Source organism: Lissotriton helveticus, chromosome 12 (genome assembly GCF_964261635.1).
Source record: "Lissotriton helveticus chromosome 12, aLisHel1.1, whole genome shotgun sequence".
Lineage (NCBI taxonomy): Eukaryota > Metazoa > Chordata > Amphibia > Caudata > Salamandridae > Lissotriton > Lissotriton helveticus.
Window position 1 is genome coordinate 809,351,652 of NC_136073.1, and position 20,924 is coordinate 809,372,575.

General features: G+C 46.2%; 1 protein-coding gene across 5 annotated transcripts in view; it reads right to left on the minus strand.

Annotated features, from left to right (window-relative positions):
* The window catches only part of FDPS (farnesyl diphosphate synthase), a 152,193-nt gene that overhangs the window by 7,349 nt on the left and 123,920 nt on the right, over window positions 1-20,924 (minus strand). For all 5 annotated transcript variants that reach the window (XM_078670023.1, XM_078670022.1, XM_078670021.1 and 2 more), the window contains 3 exons: window positions 18,602-18,674; window positions 16,717-16,794; window positions 11,850-11,984 (listed from right to left, as the gene is read on the minus strand). In XM_078670023.1, the coding sequence (XP_078526149.1) occupies window positions 11,850-11,984; window positions 16,717-16,794; window positions 18,602-18,674 (286 nt within the window). The remainder of the gene's footprint in view (window positions 1-11,849; window positions 11,985-16,716; window positions 16,795-18,601; window positions 18,675-20,924) is intronic.

Below are 20,924 nucleotides of genomic sequence, written 5' to 3' on the forward strand. Positions count from 1 at the left end.
ACGAGAACAAGCCATACAGTTGGCTTCATCGTGATCCGGCGACAGGCACTTGTTGCACACTGGGTGGACGTCGATGTGGGGATACTTAGAGTTGCACACGGGGCACCTTTTGAACGGGCTCCGTTCCATGATGGTTTGTTGAAGAAGGCCTGTAGCGTCGACCGGGCCTCGAGCACTGAAGAGTCACGCGACTCCTCTGGCTGTTCGACTCGGGAACTGAGCTGGAACAGAACTGGGCACCGATCGGAAGACAATACCGACGATACAGGAAAAGGCCTTTGGGCCAAAAAGAAAGTTTCCATTGATTCCGAACTTGAGTGATCAAATAAGCATCCGAACCCAATGGCGGAAAAAAACAATCTGGGGATGGAGTCGATGCCCATGCGCACTGTAGTCCAGGGGAGGAGCCACCTATCTCGTGATACTTCGAAGACTCTTCCAGGACAACAATGTGCAATCATCCGGACCCAACACTAGGCGGCGATCTATGCTATAGATATGAATTCAGCAGCCCACATGCCTCAAACCTATATTTCAGGGAAAGCAGTGTGAGGCGGGCAGCAGTGTGAGTCGTGCGGCAGTGTGCAGCATGAGGGAGTGCGAGCAATGCACCAGTGTGAGGCGTGCAGCAGTGTGCGGCGTGCAGCAGTGTGCGGCGGGCAGCAGTGTGCGGCGGGCAGCAGTGTGAGTAATGCAGCAGTGTGATGCAGTATTTGACTGATTCTCCATGTTGATGCTGGTCAGTGTATCAGCACAAAAACCCTAAAAGTTGAAGACCGCCACTGTGGAATATTTAAGAGGCTTTGTTGTGAAATGAATATGCTACTTACCAGTATGCCTCTGTTCTTGGCATGTAGGGCTGCTAACATTCATATCTATAGCATAGATCGCCGCCTAGTGTTGGGTCCGGATGATTGCACGTTGTTGTCCTGGAAGAGTCTTCGAAGTATCACGAGATAGGTGGCTCCTCCCCTGGACTACAGTGCGCATGGGCATCGACTCCATCCCCAGATTGTTTTTAGCCATTGTGGCAAAGATGGAGTGTAATAGCGTAAGCGATGTCCATGCGAATGGTTGAATGCAAGAAAAGTCTGCAGCCGCTACGGGCGCCGGGGAGGAGGGCGGGCGATATGAATGTTAGCAGCCCTACATGCCAAGAACAGATGCATACTGGTAAGTAGCATATTCAGTTCGAGGCATGTGGGCTGCTAAATTCATATCTATAGCATAGAATACATAGCAGTCCCTCCATTAACGGCGGCCGCCCGTGCCAGCTGCAGAAGTCTGAAAAAGTGTTTTAAGAACAGCCTGCACTACAGCTGCCTGCTGTTTGGAATGCACATCTACACAGTAATGTTTGGTAAATGTATGTGGTGTAGACCATGTGGCTGCTCTAAAAATGTCTTCCAAAGGAATGTTACCGAGGAATGCCATGGAGGCCCCCAACTTGCGTGTGGAGTGTGCCCTGGGGGGACCGTTAAAGTGCGCTTAGCTTTCTGATAGCAAATCTGAATACACTTAACGATCCACCTGGCTATTCCTGCTTTGGAAATGGGGTTGCCTTTGTGCTGGGCTGAGAAGGCAACAAAGAGCTGTTGAGTTTTCCTAAAATCTTTCGTTCTGTCAATGTAGTACATTAACGCCCTTTTGACGTCTAGCGTGTTGAGCATTCTTTCTGCTACTGTTTCTGGTTTGGGAAAGAATGCGGGCAGTTCAATGGTTTGATTGACATGAAACTGCGACACCACCTTAGGAAGAAACTTGGGGTTAGTACGGAGCACCACCCTGTTTGAATGAATTTGTATAAACGGACGGCTCTTGTATCGTGAGCGCCTGTAGCTCACTAACACGTCTAAGAGACGTGATGGCAATGAGAAAAGCCACTTTCCATGTCAAGAATTGAATCTCACATGAATGTAGAGGCTCAAAAGGTGGGCCCATCAACCTGGTGAGGACCACATTAAGGTTCCATACAGGAGCTGGCGGGGTCCTGGGAGGAATGACCCGTTTCAACCCTTCCAGGAAGGCTTTGATGGCAGGCACCCTGAAAACAGAGAGATGCTGCCTGTTTTGAAGATAAGCCGCTATGGCGGATAAGTGTATCCGAATGGAAGCATATGCTAGATTGCATTTGTAAAGATGTAACAAATAGCAGATGATGTTAGGAATGGATGCATCTAGCGGGTTGATATTGTGTTCTGTACAGTAAATGACAAACCGCTTCTATTTTGCTGCATAGCAGGCTCTGGTAGTGGGCTTCCTTGCCTCCCGTATGATGTCCATGCATTCGGGAGGTAAATTAAGGTAGCCAAACTCTAAGACTTCAGGAGCCAGATCGCCAGATTGAGCTGTTGCGGATCTGGATGCTGAATGTCGCCATGGTTCTGCGTCAAAAGCCTGGGTGTGAGGCGCAGCCTTTGATGCGGTACCACGGAGAGTTCCAGAAACGTGGTGTACCATGGTTGGCGTGCCCATGTTGGAGCAACCAGGATGAGCGTCATCGAGTGTTGCTTTAGCTTTCTTGCCACCAGCGGAATGAGAGGTGCTGGGGGGAAAAGCGTACGTAAATTTGCCTGACCAGTTCATCCATATCGCATTGCCCTGCGACTGTGGGTGAGGGAACCTGGCGGCAAAGCTTTGGCATTTTGCGTTTTCCCTCGTGGCAAACAGGTCTATCTCTGGATGACCCCACTGCTGAAAGTACGGGCGGAGTACTGATGGATGTAGCTCCCACTCGTGCATCTGGTGGCTGTACCTGCTGAGCAGATCCGCCATCTGATTGTCCTTGCCCGGGAGGTGTTCCGCCATGAGGAAGATGTTCCTCTGAATGGCCCACTTCCACATGCTCTGAGCCAGATGAGACAACTGTGGAGAGTGTGTACCTCCCTGCTTTTGGATGTAGTACATGGCCGTCATGTTGTCCGTCCGGATCAACACGACCTTGTTGCACAAATGTACTTTGAAGGACTTGAGTGCCATGAAGATTGCCATCAGTTCTAGGTAGTTGATGTGCATCTTCTGTTGCCGTGTTGTCCATAGTCCCTGTACCGTGTAGTGGAGCACATGAGCTCCCCATCCCTGGAGAGATGCGTCCGTCGTCAGGATAATCTGTGGCACAGGCTCTTGGAACGGTCGGCCCTTGCAAAGGTTGTGTGGATTCCACCAATGCAGAGAGTTGTATGCCCGACCGGTCACCAACACTAGGTCTTTCAACTGTCCCCGAGCCCGAGTCCACTGATGTGCCAAGTATTCCTGGAGCGGACGCATATGCAACCGTGCGTGCGGGACTATGAAGATGCAGGAGGCCATCATGCCTATCAACTGCATGAACACTCTCGCTGGAAGGGAGTGTTGCGGACTGAACCTCTGGATGAGCGACTGGATGTTGTCGATTCTCGCTGGGTTCGGCTGAGCTGTGGCAGCCAGAGTATTTATCGTCGCGCCCAAATACTGCCGCACATGGGCTGGCAGAAGGTGCGACTTTGGATAGTTTAGAGAAAATCCCAGACTGTGAAGGAAGTGAATGGTGTGGGACATGTCTGCGGCGCACTGTTGTGCAGACTTGGCCTGAACGAGCCAGTCGTCCAGGTAAGGGTAGACATGTATGTTCTGTCTCCTGAGGTGCGCCGCAACTGTCGCCAGACATTTCGTGAACACTCTGGGGGCAGTGGTCACTCCGAAGGGTAGTACCTTGAATTGGTAATGCCTGTTTTGGATGATGGTGAACCTGAGATATTTCCTGTGGGATGGGTGGAGTGGTATGTGAAAGTAAGCATCCTTGAGGTCCAAGGTTGCTAGGAAGTCTCCCTGGTTTAACAATGGAAGAACCTGCTGCAGTGTCAACATGTGGAAGTGTTCTGAAAGAATGTAGAGGTTCAGAGGCCTGAGGTCCAGAATGGGTCTGAGTGAGCCGTCCTTCTTTGGGATTAAGAAGTACAGGGAATACACCCCTGTGCCTTCTTCTTCCACTGGCACGAGCTCGATTGCGCCTTTTTGCAGCATGACGAGCACCTCCTGCTGCAATAAGTGCAAATGCTCTGCTGACATAGGACGGTGTTTTGGTGGTATGTTGGGTGGAGTGGACGTTAACTCCAAACAATAGCCGTACTGGATAAGTTTCCTTACCCACCTGTCTGTGGTGATGGACTTCCAGACCGGCAGGAACTGTTGGAGTCTCCCCCCCGACAGGTGTTGGATGGTCGGGGGGCAGTGACAGGAAGTCACGGTTTGTTGGTGGCGGAGGAACGGGAGCTGTTGTTGCCTCTGCCTCTGCCCTTGGCGCTGTTTCCCCGGTAACCTCCTCTACCCTGCTTGGGGTACGAGGATTGCGCCCCACCTTTATTGAATGGCGTTTGCTGTGCCAAGTGTCCTCTGGTAACACCTCGATTGCCTGAGCGACGAAAAGTGTTCCCTCTGAATTGCTGAGACTGGAGAGCACCCATGGATTTGGCCGTCACAGTATCTTTTTTGATTTTCGAGGGTGGTGTCAACCTCTGGGCCAAATAACCTGTCTGGATTAACGGGCTGGTTCAGGATAGTAGTCTGTATCTCTGGCTTGAACCCTGAGATGCGGAGTCATGCTTGACGCCTCAACATCACGCTAGTGTTGATCGCTCTCGCTGCCGTGTCCGCAACGTCGAGCGCACATTTTATCGCAGCGTTGGAGATGAGCTTGCCCTCTTGTATAAGCATCTCAGCTCCCTCTTTAAACTGGTCTGGAAGGTGTTGTAACAGCTGTTCTAGGGTGTCATAGTGTGCCCTATCGTATCTGGCCAACAGAGCCTGCGTGTTTGAGATGCGCCAGATGTTGGCTGCCTGAGCTGCCACCCTCTTCCCCGATGCCTCCAGCACTTTTGACTCTTTGTCCGGGGGAGGAGCTTCACCCGTTGTTTGGGAGTTCGCCCTCTTGCGGGCATTAGAGACCACCAAAGAGTCTAAAGGCAACTGGCCCCGTATGTAAGTTGGGTCGCCAGGTGCGGGTCTGTATTTCTTCTCTATTCTGGGGTTGACAACCCTCGCTCTTGTGGGTTCTTTGAAAATGTCTGCGGCATGCTTAAGGACCCCTTTCAGCATAGGAAGAGTTTTCACAGTTTTTTCTGCAGCAGAGAAAGTGTCAAATAGAAAATCAACGTCCACGGGGTCAGCATGCATTTCCACCTTATGGTTTGTAGCTGCCAGTTCAATCAAGGCATTAAATGCCGCAGAGTCTTCAGTGGGAGATGTTTTCACACTATAAACCTGAGGGTCATGGACCGCCTGCTGGTCCCCTTGATCCCCAGTGTCCATCCACGAGTCCTGTTGCTCATCAGGGTCCGTGTTTGCTGGAAAATTATACTCCTCATCTTGCTCACCCTCATCTCCATTTGAGCAAGTGGGTGAAGGTGTTGCACTCCTTCGAGGTTGTGGAATAAAGTGTTCAACAAGTACTGGTGTTTCTGGTGCCGGTTTTTTCCGCTTCAGAGGAATTACAAACGACTCCAGAGGCTGTGATGTAATTTACCTCTTGTAGAGCGTGAGTTTTCCCGTGTCGGCGTTGATGAAATGCGCCGACTGTTCCTCTAGTAAAGGTTGTCGATGACCTAAACTTCCACTCGGGTGAGTTTGCTTCGACACTTCAGAGTCCTTGGGCACCAACCGTGGTGCAAAGGCCTTCGGCGCCACCTTAGGCGGTAGAGTGTAGAGGATCGGCATGGAAGTCTTCTTTTGCGGGGCCATCGGCGCTGGTACCGAAGGCGCATTCGGCTCCGACGTCGACGCCTTGTCCCGTATCCGCTTGAGGGAGTCCGAGACCTGCTTCGTAAAGGAAGCGGATGGTTTCGTCGAACCGACCGATGACCGCGGTCCACCCTTAGGGGAAGACCCGAGCGTCGATGACTTCCGTTTGGCCGCCTGAGGCGCAGGCGTTTCTTCGACAACTGCGCTTCGCGCCCCTTCCGCGGCCGCAGGCGTCGACGCCGATGGCTTCGGATCGGCAGCCTTTGCCTTTTGCAACGGCACTCCAGACTTCGGCTCGGTGCCCTTTGCCGACTTCGTCTCGACGGCCCTTTTGCCTTTTGGCTCGGTAGCCTTGCCCGCTGCAGGCTCGACAGTCTTCTTCGACTTCGACTCGACCACCTTGCTCGACACCTGCACGACGACCGTCTTCGAGTTTGGCTCCTTGACCACTTTCGGCACCTTTGCCTGGTCGACAGCCTTTGTAGACTTTGAGGCCTCCGAAGACGACGGCATCGATGGGGGAGTAGACGTCTACGGTTTCGATGGCGCGTCGTCCATCTTTGTTTTCGTCGATACCCATGGTTTCGATTTTGTTAATGGCGGCTCCGCTGAGGTGTCCGTAGCCGGGCCGGAAGGCGGGGCCGTGGATCGAGGTGTAAGGTCTTGGGTAAGGCCGCGTGGCGATCCCGTGACCTGAGCCATTGTAAGAGTACGAACGGGGCATAGCTCTTCCTCCGAGCTATCTTCCATGCCCCCATATGCTTCGTCGTCGTCCCCTACCTCATCGACGTTTTCCTCTAGGTCTTGGTCTTCGACGTCTGCTCCGTAGTCGTGCTCTACCTCCGCCGATGTAGGTGAAATTTGCAGGTGAAGCTCTTGCTCGCCTGCCTCGGGGTCTACGAAGATGTCCACCGGTGCCGGGGCCGACCGCTGGGCCTCGAGGCGCGCCACACGCCGAAGCTTGATCGTCTTCTTTGATCTAAATCTCGAACAGGCCATACAGTTGGCCTCGTTGTGGTCCGGCGACAGGCACTTGTTGCACACGGGGTGTACGTCGATGTGTGGGTACTTCGAACCACACACGGGACAGTTCTTGAACGGACTCCGTTCCATACTGTTGAAAGTCTTGCTGCGTCGACTGGGCCTCGAGCACCGAAGAGTCACCCGACTCCTCAGAAATCCGACTCGACGAGTTGGAGTATACACGAGACCGAACGCGAACAATACCGACGGGGTAAACGAAGGCCTTTTGGCCTCGAAAAGTGTTTTTATATCGATTCCAAACAGGAGATGTCGAAATCACATCCGAACCCAATGGCGGAAAAAAACAATCTGGGGATGGAGTCGATGCCCATGCGCACTGTAGTCCAGGGGAGGAGCCACCTATCTCGTGATACTTCGAAGACTCTTCCAGGACAACAACGTGCAATCATCCGGACCCAACACTAGGCGGCGATCTATGCTATAGATATGAATTTAGCAGCCCACATGCCTCGAACCTCTGGACAACAATCCTCCTTACAACTCATCTGCACACTATCTAACTGACTAAAGATATAACCACTTGGAGTGAAAGTTTGAGCAGAACAGCCAATCAAAACGCTTCATTTGTGGGATGGCAACTATTGGTATGGTCCTGTTCAAAAAAACTTTGACTTCCAACTCACAACCCCAATGTTGAGTGCTGTCCTAAATAACATCGCCAACAACAGAAACAATGGCAGCGGTTGCCAAGGGTCCTTGAAATGTCCCCAGTTGATGTCTGCACCTTGGGTGCTTGGACAAACACGTTCATGTTAGCCTGAAGGGGGCTACTGAGGTACAGCAACTTCTTCGATAGTAATATACTCCGATTTGTCTTAGCTCTATTCACTCCTCTTGTAAAACTACATACCCATTCTTACATCTTCGTGTACACGGACGTGTCCTTCACATTAATCTTGTAATCATTCTTTTATTTGCGCATGCTTGCTCCTATATTCTTAAGGGACACAGGTCCCAACACACACTAGCATCTGCAGTTACCTCACATTCCGCTTCATAGCCTTCCCCTCGACACAAACCTTTAGTAGAGATCCCATAAAAAGGGTAAATTCTGATGCACATCTCTCCATGACAACGCACTCTTTTAAGCTTACTGCAGACTGCGCTTAATCCTATTGATCTCAGGACGCACAGACAGGTTGCCAAAGACCACTTTGTAGCACTAACTCATAGCGCTTATATCATTCGCATATTAGCTCTCAAGGTGAATTCTTTACGCAGCACTCTCCAACTGTATGGAGGGGCCTCGTGTCTCAGAAATCTTGGCCTCCGAGGAAAGTGATGGTGCTTTGAGAGAGAGGGGTGACTAGAATAATGGTTCGAGTTTGGCCTGGTCGAAGGCCTAATTGTACAGTATAGTTTTATGAAGGTCCCAGGTAGGCAGACTTTTAAACGGGGATTCAAGTAATTTCAAATCAGACAGTTTTACCTCCATGATTCTTGGTTTTGGTCAGGTTGAGAAGTTTTCTAGTCTCATTCCAAGTTCTTACAGATGGTGCCTGCAGTGTGGTGCTATTTTCTGCAGCGGTGTTGAAATCTTGCTCTCAAAAGATGTCACTTTGCATGGTACTATGAATTGTTCCTTTTCTGCCTCTTGCAACCAGAAGCATTCTTCAGGGTCAGATGAATGAGACCAGCTTTATTCAGGATCAGACAGTCTAGGTAACTGGTTTTGGATTCTTTAGGTTTCACTACGTCCTCGAGGTGTGATTAAATCCATTTGTGCATCTGCACTAAAAGAAGGATGCTCCAGAGTCTCAGGTCCTAAAGGGTTGCCGTATTAACAAGTGCAGTAATTAGCTTTTTAATGGAAATGTCTTAATCGATCAAAGTACTAAGGGTTTTTACAGCTGTGTGGCATGCACAGAGGTAAGTCGCCAACTGAAAGGAAAATTTCTCTCTACTGGAGCCATTTTCAGGACCAGTCAGGCTCAACTGATGCTTCATCCACCAGTAGATGAACTTTGGCAAATTTTGGGTGCATTTGTTGGCTCTTATAATGTGAAGGTTGGAAGAATGCTGCAAGACACCATAAGAAATTAAGCTATTCCTTGATCTCACTTTTGATGATCATGTTGCAGATCAGGGAGCTGGAGGTCAGATGATAGCGGACTGGATTATGCCGCCCACTGCCAGTTTTTTTTAAAAGGAGATTAGTATGCTTTAAGGCTTTGGTGCTATGTTTTGCTGGAAGGAGGAATTCCGCAACCCCAAGACATCTGGGGATACTATCAATGGCAGTCTGAGGATTGGTGCCGGGAACAGTTCAGATAGGTTGGAAATCTCGATTCTTTCTCTGCCTTAGAGAACTGACTCATTGGTGTGAACGCAGCCATCACCATGTGCTTTTTTGGCAGACACGCAGTGTCACCAGACAACTAGTTTCGTTGTTAAGAATGAACATGGAAAAGCATTTCTGAAGCTAAGGTCTTTGCAACACTGCCAGGCCTATTGTGATGTTTGAGGGAATAGATTTTATGACCTTGTGCAAAAACATAATTTTTTTACTTGGTACCTCCAAGATGCAGGTGGCATTGTAGTTTCTTTTAGCACCAACAATATGGCCTCATGATGCCTCTAGAGGTTGGTTTAGCACTGGTGTTCTCCTAACTGACTTTAAAACGTTGCTCTGCATTTTCAGAGTAGTCACTTTAACCTTGACTGTCCTTTCTTGTAAATAAAATACTATGTTTTCCCCCCCAAGAGTTGGGCAACAGTGACTCCTCCGTTAAGGCGGAGGAGCGCCGCCCCACTGCTTTCTGAGCAGTGAATAAGGAAAAATAAAATGAAAACACCATTTTATTTTTCCTTGCTCTGCCCGGCATGCAGATTCTAGGCCGGGCCATCCTGACTGACACTGGGAGGAGGAGTGGTATGCACTGCTAAACGTGTGCATGTCTGTTTGGCCAGCCGTTTTAGACCGGCCAAACAAACATGCGCACTTGGATTTCTCCAACCCAGCTGTATTCCACAGCCAAGTTGAGAAACAGCACAGACTGCCTGAGCGAGCATCAAACCAGCCCACTCAGGCCGATCCCTACTCTGTTCTCTTGCTAGGCATAGCATGAGAGCAGCATCTGGATTGGATGAGGAGTCTTATGTGTTCCAGGGACTGCTGGGAGCAGAGGAGCACTCAGGGGCGAGGCAGCAGACAGCATCAGGTAAGTCTTTTATTTATTTTTAAATCTTTATCATCAACAATATTGTGAGGATAAGCATCAAGTCATCCCCCTTAGACATACTAATCTAATCTTGCGCACATTTTCTGCCTCATCTCACAATCGTAGATCACTGGACAAGCCAGGGTGTTTAGATGCTTGAATTCTAAAGAATAGTGTTGGGCAGACCTTAAATACCTGACTGTTCAAATTTGTGTCAGGGTGTATAGAATAAGTGAGTACAGTATGTATTAAATATCTTCTGGCTACTGTTGTAATGACCAAGTTCACTTTAGTTTAGAAGGATTTAATAAAATGGTGAAGGGAGAATGTAGTTATTCAAAGGAGAGCCAGATTCTATGTATGAACTGTAAAAACAGGCTCTAGGAAACAGATAGCTTCAGCAAGCAATGGTGTTCCTTATATGAACTGGCAGTGGCATGATCCCTGTTCTTGTAAAGTGCTTCAAAACAGGCAAGTGAAATCTTTGCAGTTCTTATTAAATGGTGCAATGAAATAAGCCATTCGGAGGCTATGTGATTAAGGAGAAGCTCCCAGACGTTTTAATGGAGCCTGGCTAAAAGCTTTCATGATCATAAAAAAAAAAAAAAAATCATCAAAATGACTCCGGCATTATTTTATTTACCGATCCAGAATGGATCGGTAACATATACATGTCAAAAGCCTTTTAAAGGCAGTGTGGCCAAGCCAGCAGCAATCTGCTGCCTGGTCCTCCGAAAAGAAAGGCAGGGAGGCAAGCAGCAACTGGGGACATGTGGGGTCACGCAAGGGAGAAGCACACAAGCGAGAAAGGAACAGGAGGCAGGAGAGAAGCACAAAATACATGTGGCAGCATGGAGCGGGTATGGGGGGCGGTGGTACGGAAATACACGAAGAACCCATGACAAAGAAATCCGTCCACTCATGGAGCGCGTAACCAAAAAGAAACACTGTGCTGGAAACGTAAGCAGTGAACGGACACAAGTAATGAGGCCATGATCCATGATCCAGGGGAGGGACAAACACAAGCAGAGGTATTAAATCCCACACAAGCGAACAATTAAAAAGTAGGTAAATGAGAGTGACAATAAACCTAACCAATGGTACGCAAGGGGTGGGCTCTAGCCTACTGTAAGCTGACAATAGGTCTTTTCTCCAGACAGACAGCTTGGACTGTCTAGTAGACTAAACCTACAAAATAAAAATTGGACTACTGCATGGATCTTGCAGGAAAAAAAAAAACTAAAATACTAATTGCAAAATTTAAAGCACTCCAAAATACTGAGGAGATGAAATGAGGAGTATCTATGCACTCCTTCAATGAAGCTGCAGTGAAAGAATCGAGGATGTCCCTCAGGGAAAACTTCAAAGTCCAGTCCCTCCACATGAGCCACTTTTCCAGTGCATCAGGAGCACATTTACCAACCGATGCAGACACATGAAGACCAACGCTTGTAAAAAAAAAAAAAAAAAAAAAAACTACAAGTGCTAGCAAGCGGTTTATGGTGATATTAGTATGTAATACTTTAACCCTTAAATGTACATATTCAACACAGAGCTATTAAACCCTTTAGAGAAGGTTCCACTTCAAGCATATGCATGAGAAGATGGCACCCTAGAGAACTCTTAGGCTGTCAAGAGCATGAGGTAGCTTGAAAGGGGTGCCTGACCAGCCACAAAAGTCTTTGACAAAGAATATACCAGCAGCCAGAATGGTCAATTCATGTGATTGACAACTATGCCCGTGAATAGTTCCAAGCATACAAATAATACCACACCCGTACACATCAATGTAGAAACAAACCTCCAAAATAGTTTCTAAGAGGCATGGCAGAGGTGTGTGGAGCCAAAACAAAAAAGCTCCAAAGCTTGTTTACTTCTAGTATGTGGTGTATTGTGGAATATACATCCAAGCGTGTCATGCAACACTACCTCCAGGGTTTGCCGCTGCTCAGCTGAAACGCGTTTCAAGGCCTCCACTACTAGCCAGCTACACTTGTTCTCCTGGATATCTGTGCCAATCTTGCCCGTCACAGTGGGGTCACCGTAGCAGTCCAGGAAATCATCCTACAAGAAAAGAGCAACAATGTAAGTTCTATCTCAAGGCCTATGGGAGAAACAGTGTGTGCATAAAACAAGATACATCTAGACAGAGGTACTGTTGTTGGAAGCACATGTGACAAACAGTGGGCAGATCAAGGGCCCAACACCAATTTGTAGCAACTTTAGACTCCAGATGTCAAATCAAGCTTGCATTTTAGGCTGCCTCCAAGAAAGGATGCAATTGGTTGATTAGAAATGACAGCTCAGTTGAAGATGCTCTAACGTAATAATGAACTCCAAGAAGTACAGTGTAGATTTAATAAATGAGGGGTGGACAAAAGTCCCCTGCATGACTTGGGAAAGCTCTGTTGTCCTGCTTTACCCAGGGTTTGCTAAGTCAAGTGAAACTGACAAACAAATGAGCCAGCTAGCAGTGGTCCATGTCATTAGTAAATATCAGAGTCGTGGGGCTGGGTACACCTATCCTGGGTTGTGGTTTTTCACAAATGGACAAGCGAATAATGGAGTACATTGAGACACTGAGCACAACGCATAAAATGGTTGTCATGTTTGTTTGAACCGGTGAGATGCCAGCCTGCACACACCCCTATTTCTGCCCCCATTATTGGAAATCTGTACATCTGAAAGGAGGGTTCGGAGGATTCCAGTGATTTAATTTGCAGACTATAGGATTACCGTGCCCTAGGTGAGAGCAGTTCACCACATCCTGTGGTTTGGTCATCCCACTTGGCAACAGTGGTAAACCTGTCTCACTGCAGATTCTGGGCACAGAAGTCTGCACAAAACTGGCTAGTATCAAGGACAGGCTATTGCTCCAGTAGAGAATCTACAACCTCCGGCATTGGACACCTACCAACGAGAGGTGTATGTACTGTCCCACGCCGCCATTATCTCGCCTTTTCTCTTGGATTGGTCATCTGGACAGTGAAGAGGCCTGCACACCACTAATGAGTGGAAGAACCTGTACCCCAAGTTAAACCGTGACAGAGCGATTCTTTCCTTAGTCTGTACCAAGTACGGGAAGCCTGGTGATCCATCTCGTTGCTTTGACCATCAGACAGGAGGAGAGCTGCCCAGCCAGCCAAATCACTGGACTGCAGCTGCCAGGAGGAGCCACTGTACACCTGACCCACAAGAAGACCTGCAGAAACCCCAGTTGACTGGGTCCTGTGTGAGGACACTGAGACAGTGTCCAGGAGTCAGAAGGTTGCCACAGGCCAGAGATCCACTGAAGAGAATCATAAGAGTTGAGGTGCGATCACATAACATTGCAAAGGAAAGTGACCACAGTTCCATTCCGGGAGGCACCTGAATCCCCCCCCCCCCCCCTAGTATCTAGGATGAAGTCCTCTTCCACGGCATCCTCTGTGGGTTTAAGTCCTCCCAGAGGGGTGGAATGGTGCAGAAAGTAGGAAGCTTATGGAACCACTAGAATTATTTATTAGCCTGTACGATTTACACAATAGCGTCATTTCTAGTCCCATCGTGCAACCATCCTGCAAGAACCAGGTCCCAGTTTAACTACAGACTTCCCATGGTGTCCTCCAACAATAGAAGTGTGACTGCTACTAGCTATTTCCCCACGTACAAGCCGTAAAAGGTACCAAAGGACCAACCTTAGGAGGACTGGGTCGCTAGTTCAACTAATTCTTACAAAAACCATTGTTAGGGCTGTGAACAGGTACTATACTCGAGGAACGTTGGCTTTTAAATCTCTGCCTGTGATATCCCATTTCCACTAGAACATCTTTGGATAGATGGACGAGCCAAGGTTGCCTCAGGCCAAACATGGTGCTCAATTAACGGAAGTTATACATTAATCATAAGGACAACCCAATACGCCCACAAGACCTGGGTAACTATGTATATCAAATGATGCAAAACTTTTAGTCTGATCCATTCTTGGGATTGTTGTAACCACAGACTTAGCTCACATTGGATTATCATGGAGTTGTGACCCGCCTGGCTACTGCACGGGTATAGCGTGGCACTAACGAGTCTTGTGCATGCCTCTTTGGGCATTTCCCACTGTGAGGTGACACAGCAACTATTACATGCTATATTCCTATCAATCAATGTAAGCATTTTACTGTGGCACTTTGGATAACTTGGATGCCACATGCTTGACATGATACGTTTTGGTATAACCTATTTGGGTGCCATTCTAGTTGGATATGGGAACAGCAGGTAATATTCTCATAGTGGTGTTTCCCTCCTGGGGACACTGTGGCCCCAGCCACGCATTCATGTGCGCTTTAAAATCACTTAACCCCAGCCTAAAGAGCACTTTTGGCATGATAGCATGGTGCCAACTTAGAGTTGTTTTAAAGTTGTAATGATAAGACGTTAGGTTTGGCTAATGGTTTTGGCCCGCCGTATTCTACTTAATCCAAGTCTATTTTAGGAATTGATTGAACGCATCAAGACCATCATTGGACAGTGGACTTTTCAGAGTTGCCACTGCTTTGGGCTTACATAATAAGTAATTGTGCAATGACTAAGTTTCTCGGTTTCATTTCACAGAGGTGTGATCGTCTGATGACGTCCCGAGGAGACCCCCCTATAAATTGCTTGGGCCGAAACACTGAAAACATTCCCAATTGGTTGATACCTAGAATTGAACCAATACGGTAGGCCTCCTTTTAGTCTTGGAAACTCGAGTATACACACAACCATTGGGATCACGCAGTGATGCCTTTGCATTATAATGATTGTTGAACAACTATGTACACTGCATCAGTCGTCTGCACTATAGGTTCACACCTTTATATATGTATGAATGAATACAATACAAGTATAACTGAAGCTTCTTTGGACCAGCACTTTGATTTATTCTTCTGTCAAAGAGTCATGAAGATTGTTCTTCGAACAGTGCATACTTAATACTGTTGATGACCAAATAAAGGAAACGAACTTCACTCTACTGATTTCATTGTACAGCTTGATAAAAATCATTTAAAAAGTAAAATAAAAAAAAAGGAGTTTAGTTACAGAGAGGTTGGTGGTAGTGTCCCCCTTAACAAGGAGAAACGTCCGCACATATAGTAATAGGTCTCAAGTTTACAAAATTCTACGTGAATTTATGAATTTTTCATGGATGTTTCACCAGCCAATTTTGGGTGCTCATATAGCCTGATAAACACTCACCACCAGGAGTGTTGTTAATCACACAAGGTGCAACTCATATTAGACAGGGTACAGGCTTAACTAGCACACCAACTAACGTGACCTGAGTCATAGGAATAAATGCTCAGGTAGTACATATCTGTGTAATACGGTCTTTCAATCCAAAATGCAGAATAAACATACTTTAAGTAGGTGTCTGCATAAAAGCTATAGAAAATATATAAAAGAAAAAAGTATATATACAGCTATGACCAGCCACACTTACCGCGGCTTCGCACAACATATTAATAGTAGGATAACCTTCAATAAATTTAACGATGAAGTGTAAACTGGACTCTATGGCTTTTATGCAGACACCTACTTAAAGTATGTTTATTCTGCATAATTATGAATTATTTATTGTATGATTTGTTTGCCACTTCCAGCCTTGAAAAAGTTTCTGCAAGAGACGAAACACTTGTCGACGGTGTGAGCTGAGAAGTCTTATTTATATATGAACTTTTAATAAAGAATGTGAAGAAACACTACCTGGTTTGGATCTCTGAATCCGTTGATACAATACAAGAATTGGACATTGTCTATATCTGACTGCCTAACATTTATCAGATGATTTTTGGATTCTATTGTTTCTTAAAAGAAATCTATGATAATCTAGTTTACAATATATTGAACATTAGTGGGTGTGCTAGTTAAGCCTGTACCCTGTCTAGTGAAAAAAAAAAGGAGCATCACCTTGCATAACGGACAAGAGTACTAATAAAACGGGAACTGAACAGGTTTAATTACAAAGAATATGTAGGTTTACTTATAAGCAGACCACAAAGTGAAAGCTATTTCTAGGAAACATGACGGGTTAGCAATGGATCAGCTGGTAGTTTTGCTCTTAAGGCTCAGCAGGTCCATGGCTCCTTTCTGGCTCAGCTCTCCCTTGGAGCTTCACACCTCTACCTTCAGAGAGCTCTCAAACTGTGCATGAGTTACACTCACAAGGACAGATCTAGGGGTCATCTCAAACGATTCACACTCTCGCCAACTAGGACGAGTGAAAGCATTCTCACAATCAGCCCCTCCTTCGATTACATAACCGGGTAGTGGCGCTTTTTTGTGTGGTGTGATATGTATGGGAATGTTTGTGCATGCATCTGATGGTATAATAGGTATGCTTGAATAGACGAGTGAATGTACTGTGTGCCTCCTTTAATTATTATTGTGTGTCCTAGTTTTTATATTGTAATTTTGTATATGATTGAGAAATGTTCTTCAGATGTCATTACACTGTCTAAATGAAATTAGTTTTCTATGAAAAAAAATAAATATATATATATATATATATATATATATATATATATATATATATATATATATATATATATATATGAAAAATAAACCTAAAAGAAACTTTTTTGAATACATTTGTTTCTGTTGTGATTATGTGGGCAAGTTAAAAGTGAAAATAGAATTTTGTTCTCATAGTATCTAGGGAACACCCTTCTCATGTTTTTCTTGTTAGTATTCTCGCCCTGGCGGGTTGTTCCCTCCCTTGACATCTATTCTTAGATTCAGGCCCCCTCTACTGTTTTTCAATTCATAACCGGGTAGTGCCCAGTACCTGAATCTGGAAAAACTCGCCCATCTCCAGCAGTATGGCTTTCGCATGTTCATGTTCTTCCTCTCCGTCAATGCCAGCCTGGGGAAAGAAGGAATAGTCAACACATTCTGCAGAAGCACAACTCTTTGCTTTTGTCCTTGAGCTTATAGTTTCACTCCATGTGTATTCTCTTTGCTGTGTGTATGTGATGCTAATAATAATAAAAACTGTTTTTTTACATTTATTCTACGATGCATAAGGATTCTTGCTACCCTGTGGCGTCAAGAGAGATCCTTTTTAACAGGATCTAACAAAATGAAGTTCTGCCAAAAACGTTTCGAAACTTTAAAAAGGTCCTGGGAGGTTTTAATGAGGAAACTGGGGAGCCAGTGAGGATTACATGGAGGTGCACAGTAAACATTGTTTTTTTTTATTTATTTTTTTAACTCCTTCGCTGAGGCAGCTATTCCGCCGCAGTGCCAAGGGGGCGGGGCGGCCGCATGCTGGTGACGGAACCGCTCCGTCACCAGCCTCGGTTGAGCTGTGCTGATGACGGAGCGGTTCCGTCATGGCCCGCCCCGCTCAATAGAACGCACAGCGCAGGCGCGGAATCCGCGCCGCGCAGGCGTGCCGAGCACAGCGCCACCGCAGCTGATGACGGAGCGGTTCAGTCATCAGCATCGAAGGACTTAAAAACATTGTCAGCCAGGGTTGGGCAATTCCCAAAGCCACAAAGTCTAAGACATTATATGGCGACAAGGCCGAGCAGCTATAATTTATTTTGCACTTAGGACAAGCAGCCTCCGACTCCTGCAGCACCAAATATTTGTCTACCTATTTGCAGTGCATTTGTGGGACAGGTTTGCCTCTAAGGCAATAGTGGAATAGGGAATAGTGTTGAAAAAGCTCAGATTTGTGTATATAGTTCGTTACCCCAAAACCTAAACGGTTAGGGTGAGCTACCAAAAGAAATACAATGAGCTGTGAGCTCATTCTGCATTACTTACAGTGGTTCTAGTGTGAAAACGTCAAGTTCTGACTGGTTCAGATACAAATGTGTGCAGAAACTTGCTAAATTTAACAAATCTGTAATGTTCGCTGAATCCTTTTATTTTTTTAATGTATGCTAACTAACACATGCAGAAAAAAAACCAAGATTAGTGATTTTTATTTCAAAAGCTGACAATGCATCCCCAAATATACATGCAAATTTAAGAAGAAAAAAACCACATACACACGTATGTAGTGGTATAGCTAAAAGGACTTGAAAGGCTATGGCGTACTCTTTGGCTTTACAATTGCTCATTACCACTGCAGAACACCCTGAGTCAGAAATAAATAAGCACATAAACCAAATATCCAAAATGGAAGAATGGCTGGCTCTTGCGTGAGGACATAGGAGCCACGATGAGGAGGTGGCCGTTTTATTTACGTTTAAGCCATTTCGCTAAGATGGTTATAAACAACCTGAAAAGCGTGCAAAAACATGCTATAGAGAAATTATCGATCACGTAGCTATCGATTCCTTTGAAAAAGACAATTCAAAGAACAAAAAGAAAATAATGAGGTACAAAAATGGAGAGGTTGAGTAAGCAGAGCTGCTCAATGCCAAGGAGCAGCAAAGAGGAGACTGCAGCGGGGAGTAACAGAGGGAGCTGGGGTAGGAAGAGCGGGATGAGGAGTACTGGGGGAAGTAACTGACAATCTGGGGGAGCAACATAGGGGACGGACTAGTGAGGGGCAAAATAATTTGCTAAAATATTTTCCTTAGGGGACTGTAACCACCTACTAAAAAGCTATACAACAATATTCGCCCTCTTTATCCTTGGTCAGCCTGGGAATCAAAGGAGAAACTGAAATACAGGCACGCTCCGCCTGCACAGATAAACACTGCTTGTCCACTCACCATGTACATGGCTGCAGCAACTGGAAGGTAGAACGAATAGAAGGCCGTTTTGTATTTAACAATGGCTTTGTACCTATAAAAAAAAAAAAAAAAAAAAAAAATAATAATAATAATTCTAATGAAAATTAAAAGAAAATATATAAAATCAAGAGCAGACAAGTAGTTGGAGTGCAGTTTAGCAAAACTACTGTTCACAAGCGGGGCAAAGCAGCCCTAAGGACCTTGTTCTACCACAATAATCAATGTGCCTCCTTAAGTTTCCTCTTTTTTAAGTTTCACCTCAATAGCGCTGTACGGCAACCCCTTGAGCCAAAGGCTTATCCAAAGCTACTAAAAGAAAGACTTTTCACATCGCTCAGGAAGAGGTACATACCCGGTGCTATGCAGATAATAAACCCCCCACCTGCTTAGCAAACTAAAATAGTCCCCATGCTAGATTTTGTAACAAGGCAACAAAAGAAGCAAGGCCTTCGATTGCCCCTTTCATCTTCACCCACCACGCTGCTGTGCAAGCCAACAAAATGTTGCCCTTCCCGCCTCAAGGCACTCCAGCTATTACACGCCATATATATTTATATATTCCTGCAGGAGCCACCATTGCTTTTGGACAGAGAGCTGCAGCTCCCTCTGACCAAAAGCAATCTGCTCAGCTTCGTGAAAGCGAGAGCATTTTAAATGAAGCCGAGCAGTGTTTCGCAAGGGCTATGTAGGGCTCCGGGAGGGGGGCCATGAGGCCCCCTCCTTTATTCATATTTGTTCCAGGGAGGTGGTGGTCCATGGTGCTGGGGGTCCGTAATGAACCCCCTTAATTAATGTATGCGTCTCCCAGGTAGGTGGCGGTTCCCTGAGCTGCGTGGGGGGGGGGGGGGGGGGGGGAGAAAGAGGGGGGGGGGACCCCTCCCACGCTTTGTTCAAATTTTAGTCCACAGGGCGGGGGAGGGGGGGGGTCAACAAGCCCCGCATATTATGTAAATTAGACCCAGGGAGGTGTTGGTTCCCATGACTGGGGTCCGCGAGGGCACCCCGCCCCCCACATAATTGGACAAAGTCCTGGGGAGGTGACGGTCCATGGGGCTGCGGACAGGTCCAGTGGGCCCGGCCACATTCATAACAAAAACTGTCCCAGGGAGCTGGCTTTGAACAGCCCGAGGAAGGGGGCCCTGTGTGCACCCCTCCTATATTTATTATATGCCCCCGGGACCTGGCCCACCCGGGGGTTATTTGAAAGCAAAGCATGCTTTTTTTTTTTGCAGCAGTAAATATGCGAATAACACAGCAAATGTAAATTTTCAAATTTTTTTTTATTTAAAAAAAATGCTTTTATGCCGTGGCAGGATCCCAGGGGGAGCCCAAGAGAATGGCTTGGAGGTCAGGGTATTTCTAGCCTGTCCCCTTTTTCTTTATTTTCACTTATTTTAGGACTCTGTGAAGCAAAGTCCCAAAATGGCTGCCAACCCTTCCTTGTTAAAGTGTGGCAGCCAATCAGAGCGGTGTATTTCCCTACACAATCTCGTTTTTTTGGGGGGGGGGAAGGCTTCGCAACCAGGGATATAGCTATCTTTTCTTCTTACATTTCTGAAAAACTATTGAACGGATTTACACCAAACAACAAAAAGCACAATCTGAAAAAGTACATCTGCCTACCTGCCAAATTTGGTGTAATTCCGTCCAGCTGTTTGGGCTGTAGGTTCGGCAACGAGTTCCTATGGGAATTAAAATTACAAATGCACCCTTTTTTCATGCCCCTATTTCTCGGTACCCACTGCAGGTCACCCCCAAACTTTCCATGACATACAGAACCTACTTTGACTCTTTTTTGGGAATATTTCATGAAGATTGGTCAAACAACACCAAAGTTATAGACAAGTCAAAAAATGCTGTTCCTATGGATACTAGGTCCTAACTGTAACTACCTATACATAGATATATATATATATATATATATATATATATATAGATATATATAGATATATTTTATATACACACAGACACACGTGTGTGTGAGTGCTTCGGCATACAAGCAATAAAGTACTGACGCCTTCCCTAAAAAGGTTTTGGGAATTCCAACAAACCAGAACTATTTACACCAAGTAGCTTAAAGATGGAAGGCAGAACTTCAATATACATCCTTCCAGAAATACATGTTATGGATAGAAATCTGAATTTGCACTCTGTGTTTCGAGTCAATGACAGATTTACTGAAGTTCAATGAAAGCATTAGATGGTTCTGAGAAAACCCTTCCTAGTCACATACAATTTGTCACAGTGTGTCCAAGAAGCTCTTGGAAGAGCTCTTTTGAAACAAGAATGAATCTGTCCTTTT